Below are 10950 nucleotides of genomic sequence, written 5' to 3' on the forward strand. Positions count from 1 at the left end.
GCACAAACTTTCTTCTGTATAGTGACTGTGTTTTCTGTTGTTGTCACCAAATCTGCTGTGGGCAGGATTTGGAAATGAACTTGCTCAGTGTGGCCTCATAAATTCTAAGTATCATCGTTCAAGTTAGAAATAATAAAATGGTTATTGCATCTGAATGGACTCCTCAGGGGCGTATGAAGCTACAGTAGTGCCATGAATCTTCATTCACTGATGTTAAAAGTGAGAGCCATCACTGCTGCTTCAGAAATTCTAGCTAGCATTTGTCAATAAAATGTGCATAAAAATCATGACGTGGCAGAAAAAAAATTAAAAACCCACATCAGAAACCCTAGAAGTTAAATACTTACATGAAACTGTTCTTGGGAGCGAGATGATACTGCATACCCCACTAATCTGTGATCACACTGATAGAACCTTACAAGGAGATATTAAGTCTAGAGACTTCTGTCTGTCTTTTCTGTGTTTTGTCTGTCAGTTTGTCAATTTTCCCATTCTTTTATGAGAACTTTATAAAAAGTAAATCTAGCCCGTGTTTCCCCTCAGCAAGAGTTCTTCTAGAGCAGCAGGGAACACTGTTAAGAAAGAAGGCATATTGTGGTGGATTAGCAGCCTGTACTGTCTACTTAAATTCTTGCATTTAAAATCTTAAATTCTAATGAAACAAAGATTTGATTCAGTAGATCAGCCTTCTTGATTCAGGGCAAGGTAGTGTAAGTTAGGTATAAGAGGAGGTATAAGTTAGGCCTGAGTTCTGCTAAGGTCATGAGATGCTGAGAATATGATACAGTATTATTTACAGTGATGCTTTGTCCCTGTTTTATCACATGCCAACATTTCAGGCCAACCACTGCGTGTAACAATGAGCCTTAAGCCTGGAAAATACTTACATTCTTTGGCCACAAGTCTAATTAAAAGAAAAAACCAAATTCCAGTGTTGTTGGAGTCTTGTTTGTTTGTTTGCTTGCAAGCCTAGCAGTGTAAATTAGGACCTCATAACATGTCTGAGTTCTGGTTTGGTTTATTGAGCTGCAGCTTCAGTCAGGAACAACACATACCCAAAGTAGAGTATCTATCCATATGTGCTCATGAATGACAAGAAATTATAGAAGCAGCTATGGGAATAATTCAGATAAGTTCTCATGGAGATACAATTTATGCTATCAGCAAGGTATTAAAGGGGATTTTAGTCTGTGTTTTGCAATGCCATTCACTGCAGTTAAAATCAATATGTAGAAAACCTCTTTAAGAACAACCACTGTTACAATTTAATGCTAAAGTTTTCTGTGTATTTAGTTTTCTTTGGCTCCATTTAGACCCTCAGTTAGTGCGAGTGCTCTGGTTAACAGTTTGCATAATCCTCACTTTCGTTTGTTTCTTCTCTCCAACAGACATCTCAGCCAAGCCCTGGTGGTCAGTCTACATGCAGCAGCGAACAGTCCCCCATCAGCAACTATTCCAACAATGGGATCGAGCTTACTCTGACCGGTGGTGGTAGTGTAGGAGACCTCAGTGTCATCGATGAAACCCCAGTCATGGACTCTACCATTTCCACAGCCACCACAGCACTTGGCTTACAGGCCAGGAGGAATATGACAGGGACCAAATGGATGGAGCAAGTGAAATTAGAAAGGTTGAAACAAGTTAATGGAATGCTTCCAAGACTGAACCCCGTTCCACCTTCCAAAGCCCCAACCTTGCCGCCTCTCATAGGAAATGGTGAGATACACATAAGAAGAGTGATAATACTTTTTGTCCTTAATATCTTGCTTGCTAGCTCAGTCTTGCAACCTTGCAAGAGTTGCACAGTTTAGGAAGCTCATCAGCTGTGAAATGGTTTGTAAATTGATCACTTTCTGTTTATCTCCTGATTGCAAGTCCTGCTACCTGCCCTCAGAGAAGTCTGATAGTCCCATGTTTTACAGAACAGGAGTTAGCAAGGGAGTCACTCATCATATTTTTAAGTATTGCTATATTCCCTACAGTTAAAGGTTTAGACCCAAGGTAATCATAATCCTGTGCTGTTTTGAGGCAAGGTAGACAAAACAAATACTGGCCAATTTATTGTACAAAAGTCTTTCCATTGAGGCCTGTGCAAGGCACCCTTTGCAGACAAGTGTTGGGCTTCTCTTTAAGTAACCTGTTCTGATACATAGAAGAAATCATATGTATAGATACTATTGTACATATGCTACTACAGATACTACTGCTGCAAAGGGCAGATATCCATGAATGGGAGCAAGGCAAGATTGAACTCTGAAGACCCATAGTTGTTTTTTTACAGAGAGCTGCTCATGACCAAAACGGATGTCCCTGCTGCCTCTACATTGCCTACAGTATGCCCGTAGGTTTCTGCACTCCACCCAGCAGTGACAGCCCACATTTTCTGAGATGCATTCAATCGAAAAAAGCTATGTAAAATTGAGAAATGTATTCTGTTTACTTAAAAACAAAACAAAACAAGGAAACCAGCAAAGATGTTTTGCAGTTGTTAGGAGTTATTTCAAGAATATTTCAAGAAGTCTTAGGAATGACCTTGAATAGCCTCCAATTTGTGTATTTTGACATTCCATGCAAATGCCTGTTTAATTATATTTTGCCTATAAAAAGCTTTCTTAAAAATGTGTCCTTCTGGCACATCAGTCAGCATAGCTGCACTGCAGGCTGGAGTACTCCACCAGCTGATGACAGTTTGTGGCTATGGCCTATAAATTTTATTATGTTACCCTTGAGTCTCTGAATTAGCTTTTAACCTAAAGATACAGTTTTTATCCCTACTTCTTTCAAGAAGGAGCACTGCTATGATTTGCTGTGATGATGCAGGCTCTTCCTCTATACTGCACTTACTTTACTGGCTGTTTTCTGTACCAGTTTCTGGGTAATGCCCATTTGTTTAACTGTGAATTTTACCTCCAGGTACCCAGTCGAACAGCAGCTGCAGTGTAGGAGGATCCATGACTATTCTGCCAAACAGGAATGAACTTTCAAGTACGGACATCACTGTGTTGAATATGCTGAACAGGAGGGACAGCAATACTAGCACAATCAGTTCAGCCTACCTGAGCAGCCGCAGGTCCTCTGGAATCTCACCTTGCTTCTCTAGCCGGAGGTCCAGCGATGCCTCACAGGCAGAGGGAAGACCGCAGAACGTAAGCGTTGCAGACTCCTATGACCCCATCTCGACGGATGCCTCCCGGCGCTCCAGTGAAGCTAGCCAGTGTGATGACCTGCCAAGTCTTCTCAGCCTCACCCCAGCCCAGCAATACAGGCTGAAAGCTAAATATGCAGCAGCTACTGGTGGACCCCCACCAACTCCACTGCCTAACATGGAGAGGATGAGCCTCAAAACAAGGATGGCACTCTTGGGTGACTGCAAGGAGTCAGGATTATCTCCTCTGCCTCCAGTGAATGCTCCTAGAAGATGTAGTGATGGTGGGGCAAATGGTTACAGCAGGAGGCATTTTCTGTCTCAAGATGCTTTAGGAAATGGCACAAGGAGAGCCAGTGATCCAGTAAGAATGGCCTCCGACAACCTCTTTGTCCCTAGAGTCCAGCGTTTCAACAGTCTTAATAGCTTTAACCCTCCTACTTTGCCTCCATCCGTGGAAAAGCGCAACCTTGTTCTTCAGAACTATACCCGTTCTGAAGGGGGTGTCTTCCGTGGCTTCAGCTCCCCCTGTCCTCCAAGCATCAGCGAGAACGTCGCCCTGGAGGCTGCTACGATGGAAGCAGGTGGCAGTCTGAATGATGAGGATCTCCTGCCAGATGACGTGGTTCAGTATCTGAATTCCCAGAACCAGGGCACGTACGACCACCTGTTGAACAATGTCCTAGACAGCAACAAAATGCATCACAGCTCAGTTTTAGGAAACAACAACCCCAGCAACTTTGACCAAGCCGCTCCACCAAGCAGTGAGCAGGGAGGTCCCGAGGCAAATAAGAGCGACTTGCCCATTCAGTGGAATGAAGTAAGCTCAGGAAGTTCTGACTTATCTCCTTCAAAGCTGAAATGCAGTCAGCGGTCAGCAGTGCAGCAGGCTCGGGCCTTCAGACTGTATAACAATATGATGGTTCAGCAGCAGAACCTGGAGAGAAGCAACATGGCCCAGCAGAATGGCTATCAGAACCTGGTGGAGAACAATAGTTCCTGCAGTTTACAGCAAAACATGGTTCTTGGCAGCGTAGCTGGTAATTCTTTCAGCATGCAGTCCAGTAAGCCTTACAGTGAAAGCATTGGCAGGCAAACAATGATGTCTGGGGCAACAGACAATTCCTGTGGCATGGCAGTACAAGGGCAGAAGCTGAGAATCAGTAACATGCCAGTGAGTGGGAACCAGCAGAATTTCAGCCATCCCATGGCATCTAGTGATCAAGCCACCAGTATGGCAAATGGGATGCAGAACAGGAATATGATGGAACAGGAATATTTGCAAAACCAACCAGTTGGAGATGGTGTTCATTACCAGGGAGTCAATCAATCCGGTCAAATGATGCTAGGGCAGGTTAGTCCTACCTCACAAAGCAGCCTGTATCAAGGATCGCAGAGTTGTCCACCAGTGTCTCACACCATTGGTAGCCAGCCTTCAGCTTTGCCAGTGGCCAAAAGTTACCAGTCATGCACTAATTACAGCAGCAACAGACGGCAAAACGTATTGAGAAACAACCTGTCACAACAGCAAGGACACATAGGTGATGGCAACCAGACATACAGGGTAAACACCATTAAGATGGAGATGCAAGGTCAGTCACAGTTCTGCTCTAACATGCAGAATTACTCTGGTCAGTTGTATGACCAAACCACAGGCTTTAGCCACCAAGCTATGAAAACAGGTTCTTTCTTTGGTTCGGAAGCTAACTGCCTGCTACAGGGGATTGCAACTGAAAACTCATCTGAGCTTCTTTCCCCAGGGGCTAACCAAGTGTCAAGCACAGTTGACAGCATTGACAGCAACAGCCTAGAGGGTGTGCAAATTGATTTTGATGCTATCATAGATGATGGGGACCATGTCAGCTTAATTTCGGAAGCCCTGAGCCCAAGTATCATTCAAGATGTCTCCCGCAATTCCTCACGCCTCACCACTCCCCGAGCATCTCTTACATTCCCAGCTATGCCTGTAAGCACAACCAACATGGCTATTGGGGACATGAGCTCTTTGTTGACCTCGCTTGCAGAAGAAAGCAAGTTTCTTGCTGTTATGCAATAGACATGAAAAACAAAAAACCCTTAGGAGATAACAGATGGAAAAAAAAAGACTCGTATTTTTTAGTTGTGTATGTATTTTAGCAATCTCATCTCACCTAAATGGGATGTGTTTCAAGTATATTCCTTTTATGGAATAAGGACTCTGAAAACCCTAAAGTGTTCTAGGGAGAAACTGTCTTCCATTTCAGTTTTGAATCAGTATTGCTACACCCATTCCCTCCCTTTCTCTCTTTTCTCGCTTTCTCTCTCCCTTTTTGAATGTCTGTATGCTTCCTTTTTTTCTTTTGTTTTTTAATTGTAAACCAATGTAAACGTGTGAAGTGCATGTTTTTTGTTTTGTTTTGGGTTTTTTTGTAAAAAAAGGTCTGATGAAATGACTTGGCAATTTTCTATTACTCAAACAAAGCTAGACCTTGTAAAACTGTTGCAACTTTTCCTCTTAAACATATAGGCACAAAATAACCAGGCATAATGTGAAGTGAGCAGGCAGGGATGAAATCCTCTCTGGATGCACTGGATACATCACACTGAGGTGGACAACCAGTTTAGAAATGCACTGCCATGCACCCTAGGCTGCAGTTTTAGAGTCATGGAGCACAAGAAGTTGGGAGGTTCAAGCAAATAAGAAATCTAAAACCATCAACCCTTTGATCCCTAGCGAATGTTTTAAGGTTTTTGTAAACATACACACAGATAGATGTCACTGCCTTGAATAATGATATGAGATTGTGTCGTGTTTGACCTATTTCAGAGGAAGGAGAGAACCAGAAAGCTATTTTTAGTCCAACTTTCATCTTTTACAGTATTTGGTATTCTGTTTTTCAGCTTTCTTTTTTAAATGACTGGATGATAAAGTGATGGGTATGTTTGGTGACTTGTGTAATCTATAATCCTCTCATTGCATACCACATTTGTGGAGATACGATCAGGGTCGTATGGAGTATTTCATACAACAAAATAACAAAATAGCAGTATTCTATACTGGGGACTTTTTTTTTAATGCAAATTGTTGAGATGTAATTTGCTGAGCCACTGGTTCTTATTCACAGTAACAATTCCTTTGCCAGGAGAAATGTGTCGTACATCCCTTTTAGCAAATACGGCTTCATGGATGGATCATATGTTTTAAAATAAGTAAATACCCATTGACAAAGCACACAATTACAGCTTCAAAAGCATCATGGTCGTGTCATGCAAAAGAAGTAGAAAACAAATGGCTAACCCAGTTCTCAGACTAGCCAAATAAATCAAAGCAATTGCAAGCAATCTGATAATCTTAAGTGTTTTTCCACTGTGTCCAGGCTTTAAAAAATTAAGAAATTTAAACTATCATTAAAAATAGTAGAGGAATAAGGGGAATGGCAAAAATTCATAGATGACAGAATATTCGGAGTTGGAAGGGACCCACAAGGACCATCGAATCCAACTCCCAAGTGAATGACTCGTACAGGGATGCAACCCAAGGCCTTGGTGCTGTTAGCATCATGCTCTAACCAAAGAAAGACCAAGCCAATCTCTCTCTCTCTCGGTGACACCACATGCATTTAATTTCAAAACAAACCAGTGGGTCAATGCCCAGGCTCAGTTGCACAAGCAAAAAATTGAAACCAATGCACTGTGGTCGTGAAGCTACTCACTGGTAGAGGTGAATGGCATTTACTCTGTGAGCACTAGCTCTTCCAGCATGTTTTTGGCTGTGCTGGGCTCCATGTCGCACCCCTGAACACACAGTGCTCCTGAGTAAACAGGTTGGGGTGGGAAACAGTCACCAGACCAAGGTTTATGTTCACTCACTCCTAGAAGCTGTGTGTAGGTCCAGCCCTTGCAGACTTCTTAGTTAAATCCTGATAGGAAAGTGCAGCTATGGGATGTAAATGGTCCAGGCACTTACAGTCATAGATTTGATGTCTGTAAGGAGCTGGTGCTATAGTAGGTATACAGTGGGAAGGAGGAGTGTGGTTGATTTTGAAATACAGATAAACTTTAGCCCAGTCAATATTAGAAATAGCACCAGAAGGTGATTTCCATAGGCTAGAAAGCCATAGCACTTTTTTTGAACTGTAAAAAAAACCATGAAATACCAGCTGATTCAGGGCATGGCATTTGAGAAAATGTGTAGGAATGGAACCTCTGTGAAGCTGTCAGATAACACTGATCTGTTAACAGCTGTTAGAGTCAGAGGACAAAGCTGTAAATCAGTAGGAAAACATAGAAATCCAGTGCTGGGGCCGTATTTGGGCTTATCACAGCACATACCAAGTGATTTGCAGTGTGAGCTGCGATGTCAGAAATCAAGACAAATGTAAATATCCTACACCTTTTGTCATCATCCAGCTCCTGTCTTTCTCTGTATCTTTAGCCAGCATTTCTTTCTCCCCGACTCATGCACATATATTCCCCTGCTCTGCACTTTACCCTTTGCCAGTTCCCCTTCCAGCCTCCCTGCCCTTGACTAACTATCACGGCCCTCCTGCAGTGATCCCTGGGCTGCCATGGCAGTTGGGCACAGTTTACCATGGCAAATGATGGGTTTGCTGTTGCAGCATGACAAAGCTGTTCCCTGTTGCGCTCTCATTGTACAGAGGCAGCCCTGTAGAGACCTGCTGCCTGTACACAACTCTTGCCCCTGCCCTGCTGCTGGGGCATGAAGGGATGCATGAAGGGCTGTGCTGGACATGTTTCAGATGCTTCCTGGTAACCAATCACTGACTGTTTATTAAGCCGTCAAGTACATGTTTATAAACAATTTCAGCAAGGAGACTTATGACCAGCTTGGGAGTAGGTGGCTTGGGAGAGAATCCTTTTATTGTTATAGAGCCAATACATTTAAAAAAAAAATAACCATCCCCAACTATTTTTTAAACTCAATTTTCCAGTTCATAATTGTATTTGCTGGTGCAATTGATGCTGGGAAGCTATTAACAGATGTGATCCATCAGAGCTTAGAAGGAGCCATTCATATTGCTCAAGGCTAAAAGGGACTGTTTGAGTAGCTAATTTGCCTTCCTGGATTTGACAAACCTTTATCACTCACTTAGCCCTGTCTTGGGCCAACAGTGTGTCTTGGCAGAAACCACATGCTCCAAAAAGGCATCCTGTTTGATTTGGCAAAGGTGAGGAACCAGAGACTCCACTGTGTCCCTGGGGAGTTTTTACAAATGGTTTGTCATTTTCACCATTAAGCATATGTTCCACTTGTGTTCATGTGTCACTTTTCAGTTTTTAGTATTGTCTCATGCTTTTCTGGTTTATGCTAAAGAACCCGTTTTGGTACCTGTGAGGGTAGTAATACATCATAGCCCAGCTATCCTGGGTTTTGGTTCTGTTTTGATGAGGTAGACTGGTCTCTCTGAGTATGGGTCTGTTATGTTGGACACCAGCTTTCACTTGTCAACCTCCTTCTTGGTGTATGGCAGTCTGGGGAAAGTCCCACCAGCATTGGTGGGACATGTTTACTGGCACCCTTCTACAACTGCTCTTTGTTACAGAGTCAAAGCTTGCTTTTGTTTATCTGGCACATCAGTTGATTTTTGTCATAGCTGTTGGAAACCCACCATTCATCCGAGTGTACTAGAAGATGCACAAAACATCATGAATTTTCTATTTTTAAAGTATTGCAGCCTGAGTCTAAAATCACCTTTACTTCTAATGGCTCTGAGAGGCTCTTCCATATTCACTACTTTTGGCCTTGGAAGTATCAGTAACACTCAGCCTGCCTGAAGCATGTGTATTTCTCTAGGCAGTTTTACTTTCCATGAAGTGGAAGTAGTCAGTGAGAGTTTATCCATCAGTTACACCCAGGTGAAGGAAAGGTGTGTTTACAGGGAAGTCAGTGAGCTTCCACAGGGCCTTTGCTGGTGAGTAGAATGGCCCAATACATGCACATGACAGATGACGTTATTCTCTCCTGGGAGAATGGCCCCAAATGGTGCGTGCATTAAGATGCCGGCTGGCTGCTCATTTCCAGTCATTGCTTCCCCCCCTGCCTCGATGAAATGGCTGGTCAGCTCACCCACTCCTATTCTGCAGTGGCTCATCCTTCTGAACAGCAGTGTTTATATTCTCGCAATATATGTGCCTTATTTTGCGTTGACCTTGTAAAACAGAGGGACCAGGATGTGTTGCCAAATTTTCCTGATGAGGCTGAACTTGCCATTCAGTTAATAGCACATACCACTGTTGATAGTGTCTAAAATGTCTTGTAAACCTCTGGTATTCACGTGTAATTGTCCTTGAATTGGTGGAATGTCTCCTATGGAACAGTCACTGTTGTCAGTCCTGCAGATGTGTAAGATAAAAATGTGTTCTTTTTTTTTTCCAATTTTTAAAAATTTTTTTTATAAAGCTTGTAATCCTTTTTTAAAAAAAAAAAAAAGAAAAAAGAAAAGAGAATGTGTAAATACATTTATGTATGGTAGGAATAGTGTTCAGCTGTAACAGGCCTTAGTGGTCTTCATTTGATAAACCTGCAGTTATGATCTGATGTTTCTCAAGCCTTAGGTTGATCTGAAGGGTCTGTAGCACTGTGTACATATGAACTGTACTTCTGCTTTCAGAACCACTTAGCTTTTTTGTAACAAAGAAAAAAATGTTTCTTACAATGTCAATAAAAACAAAAGCCTTTGTACTTAAGTTCTTAGCTTTCAACTATTAAAATATCTCCTTGGGGGAGGGAGTTATTTTTTCATCCATCTGAAGAGCCTGGTTGCAATCAGCACGAGTTGCTTTACTCATAGCTGCTCGCTTTTCTCTTTCTGCTTCCCAGCCTGTTGCTTCCCATCATTCTCAGTTTAAATACAGGTTGGAAAACAAAACGGGGCATTTCCCTTCCCTCTAGAGAAAAGTGGCTGAGGGATGCTGGGTAATAAAATGAAAAGTGAAAATGCAGTGCCACACAGATAAAGTGTTTGAAAGGAGGAGGGAGACTGACCTGGTTAACTCTGCTGCACAAGCAGCCGCTTCCGAGGTCAAAGCTAAGCCGTGCTAGATTCTGGGCTGTTCTATGGAGGCTGTGTTTTCATCCTTCGCTTGCCAAGGGTCTCTCACAAAGGCTTGCCTACCCATGAAGAAGCATGGGAAGGAGGAAGAGGAGCTCCTCTGACTGGATTAGCCAGTAGATGTCTGCTCAGGTGGGTTATTGTGTGATCTGCAAAAGACCTAGATGCAGTCATCTTCAAAGCTGGACATACTCAGTGAGTGCTCCTGTCAAGTACAGCAGTGATAGGTGATATCAAGTTAGTTGTGGTAAATAGTATAAAAGAAGTTGTAATATTATGGTGTCTGGGCTGTTCTCATTTCAAGGCCTTTTGTTTCCATTGCTGGTACCTCACAGATCACCACTTTGTTGAGCTGTCAGTGCTCAGCTTCTGTCTTAAGTCCTTCCTGAGCCAAAACAGATGAGCCATTTCCTAGGCCAAGGGAGGTATTTGCTCATCTTAACTTCTTTTGTTGTGTGGGGGTTTTTTGTTGGGTTTTGTTTTTTACCTTCAGCCATTATTAAACTGTTGTCATTAGACTTTAAGATTTGGAAGGGGAAGAGGTGAAGCATGAAGCATGCCCAGCTGAGAAGCCCATGAGGCAGGAGGAGAGTCCTTGGAGTGGTCTGGTAGGGGTCAAGAAGACCCTGCAGTAGGACAGGGATCTTGATGGTGGCCATGGCGCCTTAGTTTATGTTCTGCAATCCAAAATCCTCCCAGACTGTGGCAGTGCTCCAGCATCTGCTCACGCTGTGGGATGGGGACATGTGACAC

The 10950-nt window shown here is 42.9% G+C and overlaps 1 protein-coding gene across 2 annotated transcripts in view; it reads left to right on the forward strand.

The window, feature by feature from the left end:
* The window catches only part of GLI3 (GLI family zinc finger 3), a 210237-nt gene extending 200405 nt beyond the window's left edge, over positions 1–9832 (forward strand). For both annotated transcript variants that reach the window (XM_051798690.1, XM_051798689.1), the window contains exons 14-15: positions 1389–1716; positions 2914–9832. In XM_051798690.1, coding sequence (XP_051654650.1) covers positions 1389–1716; positions 2914–5201 — 2616 coding nt within the window. In that variant the 3' untranslated portion in view covers positions 5202–9832. The remainder of the gene's footprint in view (positions 1–1388; positions 1717–2913) is intronic.
* Positions 9833–10950: the final 1118 nt, after the last annotated feature.

The sequence above is a fragment of the Manacus candei genome, unplaced genomic scaffold, assembly GCF_025592945.1.
Source record: "Manacus candei isolate 608988 ecotype Guabito, Panama unplaced genomic scaffold, ASM2559294v1 h1tg000049l, whole genome shotgun sequence".
NCBI lineage: Eukaryota > Metazoa > Chordata > Aves > Passeriformes > Pipridae > Manacus > Manacus candei.